At 41.6% G+C, this 14,349-nt stretch overlaps 1 protein-coding gene across 1 annotated transcript; it reads left to right on the plus strand.

Annotated features, from left to right (window-relative positions):
* Positions 1 to 5,724: 5,724 nt before the first annotated feature.
* On the plus strand, positions 5,725 to 7,033 carry LOC147637518 (endochitinase 4-like). Its single transcript, XM_086798901.1, has 3 exons — positions 5,725 to 6,270; positions 6,432 to 6,540; positions 6,633 to 7,033. Exons 1-3 carry the CDS (start codon positions 5,817 to 5,819, stop codon positions 6,937 to 6,939), a joined length of 870 nt encoding a protein of 289 aa, XP_086655027.1. The 5' UTR covers positions 5,725 to 5,816; the 3' UTR covers positions 6,940 to 7,033.
* The last annotated feature ends 7,316 nt before the right edge of the window (positions 7,034 to 14,349 follow it).

The raw sequence follows: 14,349 nt of genomic DNA on the forward strand, positions 1-14,349 counted from the left end.
TTTGAAGTAGACATTGAGCAGATTGTCGAGAAGTACGATCCAAAAGTCTTGGTCACTCATCCTAAAGTGCTGATGAATGATGAAAGTACAAAGAAATATGAGGAAGACAATCAAGATAAGATAGCAAAAATACAGGTCAAGCAGGCGAGGACCAGCAGGCGAGGACCATGGTTGCTCTCAAGAAGGAAGAAGACAAATTGAAGAGATGTAATATCAAGGTCCAGGAAGAGGAGCTTGAGGAAGTAAACTTAGGAGATGATCAAGAGACCATAACAATCAAAGTCAGCACAAATGAGTCAAGAATTCAGAGGAAAACTCTTGGAGCTGTTGAGATCCTATGAGGATTTTTTTGCATGGAACTACTATGACATGAAAGGAATTGATCTCAACTTTTACTAGCACAAGATCAATTTAAAGGAGGATGTAATTCCTATCAGACAGAGTAGGTACAGGATGAATGCTAACTATTCCAATCAAGTCAAAGAGGGGATAGACAAGCTATTAAGAGTGGAATTCATCTATCCGATTGATAGAGATGAATGGTTATCACCCATAGTCATTGTCCCAAAGAAGAATGGGAATAAACTACCAAAAACTAAATGCCTCCACAATATCTGATCCATTTCCTCTATCATTCTCATAGATTCACTACTAGATGCAATATTAGGTCATGAGACATACTCATTTTTGGATGGATTCAGTTGGGTACAACCAAGTGCCCATGGCTCCGGAGGATAAAGAGAAAACAACCTTTGTAAATAACAGAATGGGGGGCTTTTGCCTCTAATGTTATCACCTTCAGGCTTTAAAAAATGCTCCAGCCACATTCCAAAGAATGGTGCAACATATATTCTATGAATATTTAACCACCTTCATGAGGGTCTTTGTGGATGACTTAAGTGTGTTTGGAAGAAAAGAAGACCATAGAAATCACCTGATGATGTGTCTAGAGAAGTGCAGAACAACCAAATTGAGCCTTAATCTAGCTAAGTGCACATTTGCTAATGAGCAGATCTCTATAGGGGCACATAGTCTTTGCAGAATGACTGGTAGTGGATCCAGCAAAAGTCAAAGTCATAGTAAAACTACAACTCGGAGGATGCACTACTAAGGAACCTTATGTATCACGGGCATTCAAGGAGTGTTTCAAAAACTCCTTACCTGTGAATTTTTCAAGAATAAAACGACCCCTTTTTATTTATGGACTTATGGGTTTTTTTATAATCGATTAAAAAATCCCTTCTGTAAATTTATCTTACAATTTTAAATTAAAAAATCCTTTCATTTAAACCCACGTGGTATGCTTACATATTTTTAGGTAAACCCCCCAAGAACTAAGAATGCCAAGGAGTTAGTCAGATTCTTGGGATTGATCAAATGGCACAACAGATTCATGAGGTTCTTGGCAAATGTGGCAAACCCTTGTACACTCTGAAGGATGCAAAATATGTCTGGTCAAGATCCTGTCAGGAAGCATTCTGAAATTTGAAGCGAATATTGTCATCAGCACCAATTCTTCAGCAGCCAAAATTTGATCTAGTGTTCCATGTGTTTGTGGATGCTTCTGACTTTGCCATTGGAAGTGCTTTGATGCAAGAGTCACATGAAGGTTGGTTTCGACTAGTTTAAGACGAAGACTATCAAAGTCAGAGAGAGGAAATATTCCACCATAGAAAAGAAATCACTAGGGATGATCTACTTGATCAAAAAATTCAAGCATTATCTATTAGGTAATGTTTTTGAATTTCGTGTGGACCACAAAGCACTCTTGTACTTGGTAAACAAACTAGACCTAGGATGAAAGGTAGCCACATGGATGCTTTGTTACAAGATTTCGAGTTCACCATCAAGAATACCCCAAGAAACAAACATGTAGTGGTAGATTTCCTGTCCAAACTGAAGTTAAGAGAAACTTCAGATGGGGTGGAGAGTGATTTCCCATATGCTCACCTCTTCATAGATGGAGAGAGACCAAGATGACCTATGATGAGATGTTGTAGTTCCTCTCCAACTTACCTTTTCAAAGTATATGTCCAGAGATTAGAGGAAAAAGCTGACTCTCCGGAGCAAGTAGTTCATGGTGGTGGTAGGAAAACTTTACAAAATGGGCATTGACCAGATTCTGAGAAGGTATGTTCCTAAGCATGAACAACAAGCTGTTTTGGCATAGAGGCACATAGGGATAAGTGGAGGCCAATTTTTTGGAGAGGTCTCGAGGCAAAAAGTGTTTCAAGCAGGGCTGTGGTTGCCGATAACATTGAAAGATGCCTACAACTTTGCAAAGGAGTGTGATATGTGCGAAAGGCTAGGGTAACCAAATGACTCACACAAAATGCCTCACACCTTGATATTGCCACTTGAGCCATTCTAGAAACGGGGTCTAGAATTTGTAGGCCCATTCAAGCTAGCAGCTCAAAGGGCAGGGAACAAATATATACTGGTGGCTACAAATTACTGCACAAAGTGCGTAGAAGCTAAAGCTTTGAAAGACTGTAAGGCATCGTTAGTGGCAAAGTTTTTGTAGTACGAGATAGTTAGCGATCAAGAAAGCCACTTTCTCACTGAAGTGATTAAGAAGCTGACAAAGAAACACATGATCATACATAAGAAATTGATAGTCTACTACTCACAAGGTAGAATCGTCAAGCAGAATCCACAAACAGAATCCTAAAAGGAATCCTCGTCAAGACGGCAAATGAAACAAAATAGAATGGGACACAAAGCTCCATTCTATGTTATGGGAATTTAGAACAGCTTCCAAGAATGCAATGGTTCTTACGCCATTCACATGGCGTATGGACTGGAAGCAGTGTAGTTCCCATGGAGTTCCTCACACAAAGCCTCAGGATAGCTGTGGTAGAAAGACTCTCTCGAGAAGAGTCAGAAGTGCACAGTATCGAGCAACTCCTTCAACTGGATGAAAAGAGATTGCATAGTGCATGGACAGACAAGATTATGCAGAAAAGAAGAAAGCTTCATGTGGACACAAACACAAATTCCAAAATATTTGAAGAAGGAGGTGTTGTCCTGCTATTCTCATCAAGAATGGGACCACACCCAAGAAAGTTGAAGATGAAATGGACAGGAACATTCAAAATCATCAAGAAAATGGGAACGGGAACCTTCGAGCTAGAAAGCCTGGATGGAAAAAGTCTTTGTGAATGGATATAGGTTGAAGCCTTATCATGGAAGGATGCCAGAACAACAGGAAGAGACCAAAGAAGGACAAGCACATCCAAATCTGGAAAGTGTCCAAGGAGCAAAATCTGAATCTAGTCAAGATCACGAATTTGAAGTGGGACACGATTTTGGAGGGAGCAAAAATGGAAAAGCACAAAATCCAAAAATAGAAATTGTCGGTGTAAATATGATTTCATGTACAGAAAGCGAGAAGCTAGCTGGAAACTAGGTGGGAAAATCTGTAAAAGGGTGCATGGATGAAAAGTAAAGGGCATCACATCAAGTTCGCCCCACCACAAGCCGACCATAAATAACCTTGTGGCTCATGCAATAGGCACTAATGAACAAAATTTGAACCCTAGTTATTTATTTCCTGATAGGATGGTGGAATTTGAATACCTGTCATCCACTCTATACAAGGAAGCATATAAACATACAAAGTAGCTGGAGAAAATGGGCCTGAAGTAGTTCACAGATCTGCCATGGGAGAAGCTCCAGCACAACTTCAGACCAGGCAAATAGCTAGAACATCTCTAGTGATCCAACATCATCACTCTTCCCTCGGGAGAGAAGAGGGAATTCAACCCTTGTATGTGGCTGATGTATTCCATTTTTCGACAGAGGGAGAAGTGAAGATCAAGCCTGTAGAGGATGATGACCTGATTAAAGAATTTTACCCACTAGAGGGGAGAGCCAAAGAATACAAAATAACTGGAATAGCCGACAAAGACATGCAAAAATAGATGAGGTTTATGTTGGAGACGATAAACCTCACCCATAAACCTTACTACATGTCCAGAAAGACATTTTGCATGGTGAAGGTTGTAGAAGCGGGCACTAGGGCAGCATGGGCTGAAATGGTCTACCACAATCTCAAGGATCAGATCGGAAAGCTCACCAGACCCAACACAAAGGCCATATCTGGACGCGCTGTTTAAAGGAAAGGCTCAACCAAGGGTAGAAAAGGAAAAGAAGGAGAGCTCAAAGGAAAATGCCCTAGGGAAATCTGAAAGTCCAAATCCCTCCAGAAAGCCTCAGGAATTGGCCACCTCAAGACAAGGCAAAAAGAGGTTATTTGAACTTGGTGAGAAGAAGGTCAGCCACCAGCAAGAAGGAAAAAACTTCTAAGGACAGTGCCAGCGGAGGAGTGGAAATGCCACGCGATCGGAAAATGAAGGAGGACCTAGCCGCACTTGGAAAATCAATGTTGTTGTCCCGGAGGCTCGAGCAATAGGAGGCCACCTCCACCGCAACCCTACAACTAGAGATGCAGCCTCCACAATTAGAACTCTCGGTGCCCATATTGCCTCAGATGGTGTCAAGCCAGTCAAGCTTTCCAAAAACAAATGAGATGGAATGGCTGTAGGGAGCCTTAATTATCTACAACATTGCGTGAATGATGGGCTCAAAGAAATGACAAAGCTGCAATCCATCATTAGGATGAATGTATTTGAATTGATCTCCATGTCACAAGGGCTCAACCTTTCTAACCTATTTGAGAAACACAAGGGTTTTGTGAAACGAGAGACAAGATTTACGTCGAAGTATCCTACCAAGGAAATCATCTCCAAGATTGGAGAAACATCCAAGCCCTTGGGATTCAATGTACAGAAAAAGAAGTACAAGATAGTGCAATTCAAGGACACTTTGAGCATCAAGATTTCATCAAGGGTTGCTTTTTTCACGATTCAACCATGAGGATGATGACTTCTCTCTTGAGCAAGAGGGTTATTCCGAATATAAAAATATTGTCGATGATCAAGGTATGCCTAAACCTATTGAAAAAATAAAGTTTCACCTCATATGCTTCTAAAATAATAACAACAACAACAACAACAATAATAATAATAACTTTAAATAAAAATCAAAGAACAAATTAAGGACAAGAAGAGAAGAAAAGAGGGAAGCCAATCATCAATGTATGGAGTAGTTCTTGAGCCAAAAAAGCTAAGCTTTAACTCCACGTTGTATGGTGGAAGAATCATGAATTGCACTCTTTTGTTTAGAAAAAAGAAGAGAAGAGAAGAAGAATAGACTTTCTAGTGTTGGGTGAACATGTGGCTTTATACTTGGGAGGTTCACATTTAACATGTGAAGCTAATCTTTTGGCATTCAAACTTATGAATGCCATCTCTCCCTGTCATGAGAGTGATCTTTCTTTATGAAGTCATGCAGACGTATATAATTCCCAGTTTGCTTAGTGAAACTCTTCCTTTATATAATATATATATAGACTTCCTTTATGGTGGAAGAATCATGAATTCCACTCTTCGAAGACCGGACAGTCTATGTATGTGGACGCCCGTGACCCGGCCACCGCGTCCACATAGAGAGAGAGAGAGACAAGAGACGTGTGGAGTATGAAGTCTGAGACGTGTGGAGTATGAAGTCTGGAGGAATCACCGGTGTGGGTGGAGTTAAAATTCAAAGGGAGGAGGTGGGCGTCTGGAAACGCGGGGAACAAAAAGTCAAAACGGCCAGTCACGGGCGCCGACCGAAGGGCCTATAAAAAAGAGGGGCCGGGGTCTCCCATCTTGTATCGCGTTCTCGTAGCTGCGTCTGAAGGTATTGCCTGCATTGAGCTTCTGCTAGACTTAAAAGCATCTTTGTTTTTCGTTATATTATAGCCAACTGCAATGTCCACATCGAGAGTTATCGTCGTGGTGCTGGTAGCGCTTGGTTACGGTTGCCTTATATGCTGGGCGCAGCAGTGCGGCAGCCAGGCGGGCGGCGCAAAGTGTTCCAACAACCTCTGTTGCAGCCAGTATGGGTATTGCGGCAGCACCAGCGCCTATTGCGGAGCAAAATGCCAGAGCGGGCCCTGTACTAGTGGCGGCGGCGGCAGCACCAGCCCAACTCCGTCCACACCGTCCGGCAGCAAGGGGGTGTCTGGCATAATATCCAACAGCGTCTTCAACCAGTTTCTCTCCGAGCGAACCTCCTCCAGCTGCCCGTCGAACGGCTTCTACACCTACAACGCCTTCGTGTCCGCCGCTGCGGCCTACAGCGGCTTCGGCACGTCCGGCAGCTCTGACGTCCAGAAGAGAGAGCTGGCCGCCTTCTTCGCCAACGTGGCCCACGAGACAGGGAGTGAGTACAGCACCCTCATTCCACCTCCACGTCTACTTCTACCTCTATACCTCGCTATCTACACCTCCGCCTCTCCATCTTGTACTCAAGTATCACCGTTCTTATGTTCAGCATTTTGTCTGCAAGTATCACCGTTCTTATGGGCAGCGTTTTGTCTGCAGGTGGTTGCTACGTAGAGGAGATCAACAAGGCAACATACTGTGATTCATCATCCGCTCCATGTGCTTCGGGCCAACAATACTATGGGCGAGGACCCCTTCAGCTCACATGGTAACGAGTTTTGCGATAATCTTTCCCTTGCTTTTCTCTGCTTGTGTTATGACTGAATCCTAATCGCACTGGTATCGCACTTACGCTTGCAGGAACTACAACTATCAGGCTGCCGGCAAGGCCATCGGCTTCGACGGAATCAACAACCCCGGTATCGTGGCCCAAGATGCCACCACCTCCTTCAAGACCGCCCTCTGGTTCTGGATGACCCAGCAGTCCCCCACCTGCCACAGCTCCATGGTGAACGGGAAAGGATTTGGCGCCACCATCAATGCCATCAACGGAGGGATTGAGTGTGGCAGCTCCGCCAATCAATCGGAGCAGCAGGACCGCATCAAGCTCTACAAATCCTTCTGCTCCATCCTGGGCGTCCTGCCCGGCAACAACCTCACTTGCTAGCTAAAGCTAGCAGCTACTATCGCTCACCATCCTGAGCAAATCGAAACTTCACTAGCGCACCAAATTTGAATAAGATTTCACAAACTAACTTCTCATTATCGTGAATAAAAAGTACATTGTCTACTATAAGCTGCTCTCGTCGCCTTTTAAAATCAATTCAAGAGTAGCTTTATTTCCGGACGAATAACATTTCTAATTGAAGGCCTCATTCGTCGGATATTTCACATATACACTATCCTAACTATGGATGCCACAACAAGCCTCGTTATAACCCTAAGAAATAGAAAGGCTTATTCAAAGGAATTAGGATAGACGGATAAAGTATGGGCACACATTAGGAAAATTTACGACTAAAGAAGGATCCTCTAAGAAGAGCCATGTCATCACTTTTCTAGAGAAAAGGAGGCTGCGATGAAATTGACTCACCTAATGTTAGGAATGATGAGCAAGGAGGGGTCAAAATCTACGCTGAGGGGGATTCTAAAAAGTGATGCCCACACAGAGAGATGACACACATTAGGAAAAATTTGGACTAAAGAAGGACCCTCTAAGAAATGTCATCACTTCGTCAAAATCTCCACATGTGACATATATTGGAAAGCCCATGAAAAGTAGATTTCTAAATTTACCACCTCCAACAAATTTGGAGTTGATATGCTCAAGTTATGTCTTCCCCACTAAAAGGTAGATTACAACAATTGTGACATGAAGCTCATTAATTCTAGGGATAGGATACTTATTCTTAACTGTCACAACTGATTGAGACCTCTGTAATCTACACAGAGTCTTAGCGTTCCATCTTTCTTTTTCTGAAAGAGAACTGGCACTCCCCAAGGTGAAACACTGGGTCTTACAAACCCTTGTTCTGAAGCTACCTAAGCTGTTCCTTGAGTTCAATGGCTTCAGGGACTGGCATCCTATACGTGTGGTGCTGGGCCATTGACTGAGCTTCGGGGGTCAATTCTATCACATGATCTACTTCTCGAATCGGAGGCATCTCTGTTAACTCTACTCGGAATGAATCATCATATTCACTTAACCATTCATTTTGACTACGTAAATGAGCTGCTTCTTTCTAAGTCCTTTCAATAACTTCGAAGCTTTTACTAATTGCAAACTTGGGGATCCTGAAATTCCAGTTCCTTGAACTTTGTTTCCATGAAGGTCACGGAAGGAAATGGTTCCATTATAACAGTGAACGCCAGCTTAATTTTTGTGGAGCCAATCCATTCCAAGGATCCCGTCAAAAACTCCTAAAGGTAGGACTCTGGACTGATCAGTTATATTCCCATCTAGATTGAACTGAATACGATCTGTCTCATGGTGAGTGAAAAGGATCTTCCCACTGGCCAATTCAACTTGCATAGGTTTCCTTGCTTTCTGATCTAAGAATATCTTACGCAAGCATCCAGGGGAAATAAATGAATGAGTACTGCCTGAATCAATCAAAAGTTTGAATGACTTACCCTTATACTCAGCTAGAGTATGGATGACTGAGAATTGACGATTTGGCACTTGGTTTTCAATTGTGGCATAAATCTGGCCTCTTTCCTCTTCCACTACTTCTGCTATTTAACCGCTCTGGCTGCTGTCTGCAGACTGGGACCGAAACTCGTTCTCTTTGGTTACCCCAGTTCTAGGATAGAGTTTTGAGATTACTCTGCACAGAGGCAAATGGCTGAGCTGGATTCCTCTCCTGGGATTGCCCTTATTTTGATGAGACGGGCCCTGATTTGACTGATAGGAAGGAACTCTGCATTCTAGGTCCTTGACTTCCATGCCCTCTTGACATGGCAGGAGAAGTCGGGCAGTCTTTAAGCTGGTGTCCGAAACCCTGACATCCAAAAGATCTGTTCTCACTTCTAAGCTCCTCCCTCTAAGTCCTTGAAAAAGGTGGGGCTCTTGAAAAAGTGTTCTGAGGGAAGGGTCTTCCTTCACTTCTGAATCTGCCAGCATCTTGATTCTAACTAGGGCCTTGCTGCCTCTTTGGGGTGAAAAGTTTGAAGCACTTCCCGAGGTTTGGAACCTTTTAAAGCTTGAGGGTGCAGGCCTTGGCGGGACCTTGACAACAAATTCCTTGGCAAAGTCCTTTGCCATTCTGACAGCTTCCGCCATTGAGCCTGGTTTGACATTTTTCACTAAAGTATCCAATGGCTCGTTCATTCCTCGAATGAATCTAGCCATCAGTTACTCTTCATCCAAAAGTGGAGAATATTTAAGAAGAATGAAAAATGCCTGATGGTACTCTTCAATTGTCCGGCTATCCTGCTTCAATTCCAAGACCTCATTCATTTTGGTTTCCAGGAAGTCCGAAGGACAGAACCTTTTCCTGAGGTATGCTTTAAGATCTGACCACGTCTGGGTATTTTGGTCAAGATGGTTTGTCTCGCAATGGTTCCTCCATGTGACGCTGGTCGTTTCCACAATTTTTAATCTTGCGAGAGCCATCTTGCTCCTCTCATTGTAACCGGTTACATCAAAGTACTCTTCCATGGCCTCAATCCATTTTTCCAATGTTTCTCCTAATAATTGTTCCCCGTCATCCTTAAATGGACCAGGTTGGGATCGGTGTGCAGGGCTTTGATGTAACCGGTTATATCAAAGTACTCTTCCATGGCCTCAATCCATTTTTCCACTGTTTCTCCTAATAACTGTTCCCCTTCACCCTTAAATGGACCAGGTTGGGATCGGTGCAGGGCTTTACGAACGTCCGGATCTAACTCTTCATCATCGGTAAGAGGATCCCTCTAGAGAACCACATGTGCTGACGTCGCTCTACAGGATCAGGGAAGTATAGATCCTCAAAGTGACGAGCGAGCCTCACTCTGCTTTCTCAGGTTGTAGGAGAGTTGATGAGATGATCGAAGGCAAAGGCGATCTGGTATGGCTGCCCGTTGTTGGCGATTATGGATCTGGGAGGGACGGCCTCAGCTGACTTGGGACCCCGGGGAATGGGAGTGGCCTGCTGTGGAGACCGATGCTAGGCATACTTCCTGTTTCGGGTATACTGTTCGGATTAGGAGACACTGCTTGCTTCGACGACAGTTACATAGACCTACGCATTTGGGCACTTGGCTACATGCAGGTCTCTCTCATGCTTTCCTGACACAGTACTGGGCATCTATTTGGAGGCTGAGGATTGCTCGGCAGATCACTCTCTTTTTTTGGTTGACTGCTCATGCTGGTCTTGCCGTCGGCACTTGGGGTGCCTTGATGGGCCATGATCCCATATGTATATGCTGTGATCATCAAGTTCAGGAGTCTCAGGCCCACTGCCTCTGGTCGTGTCCAGTGGCTTCCTTTGTTTGGCGAGCAGTGGCTCTATTACTCAGCAGAGCTAGTCAATATGCAGGTTTCCTCAGTTGGGGATCTGTGTTATGGCTCCTTCCTTGGCCGGGACCATATGTGTTCTTTGAGGGTGAGGGCACCGATGCTGTGCTCATGCTTACGGTGACGGGGTATTGGCGGGGTACCTTAGTATGATTCCACCAGACGCCTTGCAGATGGAGCATTGGCATTGGGATGCGGTGATTGCTGCGATTGCGATGTGGAACATTTGGAGAGATTGTTGTCTCCATGTCCTTAGTCACACGCGGCAATTGACACGTGATACTCTAGTCCTGATTTTGCTCGATCTTATCCATGCACTGCGCTCCATGTATGATGATTCCTGTCGGTCTTCACAGACAGCTTAGGACAGACACCAGGCCTTCATTCGACGATAGGGACGCACGGGTCTCTTCTTCAGGATTGTTGGAGGACATGCTAGATGGAAGTACACTCCCCCACAGTGGTTCATATTGCACACATCACATCATCCACCGTGATGTAGCACTGACCGCTCATCACAGGCTACACGCCTCTCACAGGCTACACGCCTCTCACTGCACAGTTTGTATGCCCCCTCAGTAGGCCACCACTGGCACTTTGGGGAATTTTTCATACTCAGTAATATAGCTCTGTGTTTTCTCAAAAAAAAAAGGTAGAGAGAGTCTGTTAGAGAGAGAGAGAGAGAGAGAGAGAGAGAGAGAGAGAGAGAGCTAGTTCGAGAGAAATAGACATAATTAGAGTGAATAGGAGAGATTGAGAGTTAGAGAGAAATAGAGAGAGATGGAGAGGTAGAGAGAGTGTGATAGAGAGAGTTATAGAGAGCTAGAGAGAGAGTAAGATACATAGAAACTGAGATAGAGAGTTAGAGAGAGATTGATATACACACACACACACACACAGAGAGAGAGAGAGAGAGAGAGAGAGAGAGATTAAGGGAATTAGAGAGAAAAATAGAGTGAGTTAGAGAGAGTAAGAGAGATTGACACAGAAAGAGAGTTAGAGAGAGATAAAGAGGGTTAAAAAGAGTGAGTGAGAGTGAGGTAGAGAGTGAGTGAGTGAGAGTGAGGCAAAGAGAGAGTTAAGGAGTTAGAGAGAGTAAAAGATAGAGAGAAATATATAGAGACAATGAGAGAGTTATGAAGGGAGGGAGAGTCAGATAGAGAGTTAGAGAGTGAGAGAGTTAGAAAGATCAAGAAAGAGTTAGAGAGAGAGATAGTAAGAGAGGGAAATTGAGATAAAGGGTTAGAGAGAGGTTGATATATATATAGAAAATTAGAGAGAGGTTGTTATATATATAGATAAATAGAGAGAGAGAGAGAGAGAGAGAGAGAGAGAGAGAGAGAGAGAGAGAGAGAGAGAGAGAGAGAGAGAGAGAGTTAGATAGAAAAATGGAGGGAATTAGAGAGAGAGAGAGAGAGAGAGAGACTTAGACACTTCTAGAGAAATAGAGAGAATTAAAGAGAGTAAGAGAGATTGTGTGTGTGTGTGTGTGAGAGAGAGAGAGAGAGAGAGAGAGAGAGAGAGGGAGAGAGAGGGTTGATCCATTCAAGAGGAATAGAGAGAGAGAGAGAGAGAAAGTGAGAGAGAGAGAGAGAGAGAGAGAGAGAGAGAGAGAGAGAGAGAGAGAGAGAGCATTAGAAAGAGAGAGTTAAAGAGAGTGAGAGTGAGGGAAACTGTTAGAGAGAGAGAGTTAGAGAGAGAGAGAGAATAGAGAGAGTTAGAGAAAGTAAGAGAGAGTTAGAGAGAGAGAGAATAGAGAGAGTTAGAGAAAGTAAGAGAGATTGAGATAGTTCAAGAGAGAGATAGTTAGAGAGTTAGAAAGAGAGAATTAGAGAGAGAGAGTTAGAGAGAGTGTGAGTGTTATAGAGAGAGACTTAGAGATATTTAGAGAGTTAGAGAGAGAGAGAGAGAGAGAGAGAGGAAAAGAGAGTTATAGAAAGATAAATAGATATATATATATATATATATATATATATAGAGAGAGAGAGAGAGAGAGAGAGAGAGAGAAGGTCAAAGAGAGAGTGAATGTTTGAGAGAGAAAGAGAGAGAGAGAGTTAGAGAGAAGTAGAGAGAGAGTCTACCAATTCGAGAGAGAAGATAGACTTAGAGAGAGTAAGAGCGATTGAGAGAGTTAAGGGGAGAGAGAGTTAGAAAGAGAGAGTGTGTGGAAGAGAGAGAGAGAGAGAGAGAGAGTTAGAAAGAGTGAGAGAGAGAGAGTTACAGAGAGTTAGAGAGAGAGAGAGTTACAGAGAGTTAGAGAGAGAGATAGTGTTACATGTATATATTTATCATATTATTGATGAATTAATAATCATAGAAAAATATGCTTGATTTAATGTATGCAGGAATCAGCTTAATGGAATGTGTGAATGTCCACAAGGTTATCATATATGTGCAAATGTGCACAAAGTTATTTCATGTGTAAAGGCCCAATATCATTTATATTTGGGCAAAGGCTTTTATATGTACAAACCTTAGAAACTTTTATATGGTTAATAATATGTAAAGCAATACCCAAAAGTGGAAAAAGCAAGCCCAATTTGTACGAACATCTATTATTAGCTCCTTGGGCTAATACTAGAAACTTTTATATGGTTAATAATATGTAAAGCAATACCCAAAAGTGGAAAAAGCAAGCCCAATTTGTACGAACATCTATTATTAGCTCCTTGGGCTATTTTTATAAATACAATTCTCTAAATACTCAAGTCGTGGAAGTGGAGCTACACACTTGAGAGAGGAGATTGCACCCTGTAAGATTCCTCCCCAGCCCCTCAAGATGTCCAGTATCTTCCCTTGTAATCAATCCCCTTTTTAGAATAATAGAAGATCTTGTTTCTACCTGTTTTGGCCTAGAGAGAGAAAATATTCTAGAGAGAGATAACTCAGTTTTTAGATATCTTTGGTTGGAAAAATATCCTTTCTTATTAAAATAAATTCTCCCAAAACAGAAGTTTAAAAAGAATTTCCTAAGGTACATTAGAAATAAATTATAATCCGCTAAAAAGACCTTGGCCTAAGGGTCCAGATTTTCTGAAAATTTTAGATTAAGGTTCTGAGGGGCCAATCAGATTAATCCAAATGTAGGGAGGAGATAAATTGAAGAAAAAAAGAAAAACTCCCCAAAAATGAGTAAATACTCACATAAGATGAAGAGTGGACTAAGGACCAAAGGAAGTGGCCACTCTTGATCCAAACAAGAGTAGAACCCTCAATCCCTCAAGCCAAAAGAAAGCTCACAAAACTCCATGTAAGTTAATAATTCTACTTTTTTTAAATTCTAATCTATGGTTTTTTGAATTCTTTGCTTTTTAATGTGAATATGGATGTTACCTTGATGAAAAGGCTTCCCCCTTCTCTTCATTAAGAATTTCAGTCTTTCTTTATCCTAAAATGAGAAAAAAAAAATTAAGTTAAACTTTGCCTATTGATTACTCTTTAGAAGTGAAAATTGATTAGATTAGAATGCTATATTTCATCTTGGGATAAATTTTAAAGTAAATTTAGAATGTAAAAATTGAGAAATGGTCAGCCATACAAAGGAGGTTATGGCAAAATTTTCTTAAATTTTGTGAAAATAAGTTTTATCTTTATGTTATTCAAAAAGAATAATCCCCACCGTTTGTGCATTCTAAAAGAAATTCTTTTTATTTTAAAAGTGTTATTCCTATTTTATGCATAAATAGATGCATAAAAGGATTTTCTTTTATATAAAAGTGTTATTTTCATTAGATTCAATTTCCATGCATAGAAAGATACATATTAGATATTTTTTTATTATAAAAGTGTTATTTTCATTAGATTCAATTTCTATGCATAGAAAGATGTATATTGGATATTTTTTTATTATAAAAGTGTTATTTTCATTAGATTCAATTTCTATGCATAGAAAGATACATATTGGATATTTTCTTAATTATAAAAGTGTTATTTTCATTAGATTTAATTTCTATGCATAGAGAGATGCATATTGGATATTTTTTTATTATTATAAAAGTGTTATTTTTATTAGATTCAATTTCTATGCATAGAAAGATCCATATAGGATATTTTTTTAATTATAAAAGTGTTATTTTCATT

The sequence above is a fragment of the Cibotium barometz genome, chromosome 6 (assembly GCF_041138505.1).
Source record: "Cibotium barometz isolate CiBa-2024 chromosome 6, ASM4113850v1, whole genome shotgun sequence".
NCBI lineage: Eukaryota > Viridiplantae > Streptophyta > Polypodiopsida > Cyatheales > Cibotiaceae > Cibotium > Cibotium barometz.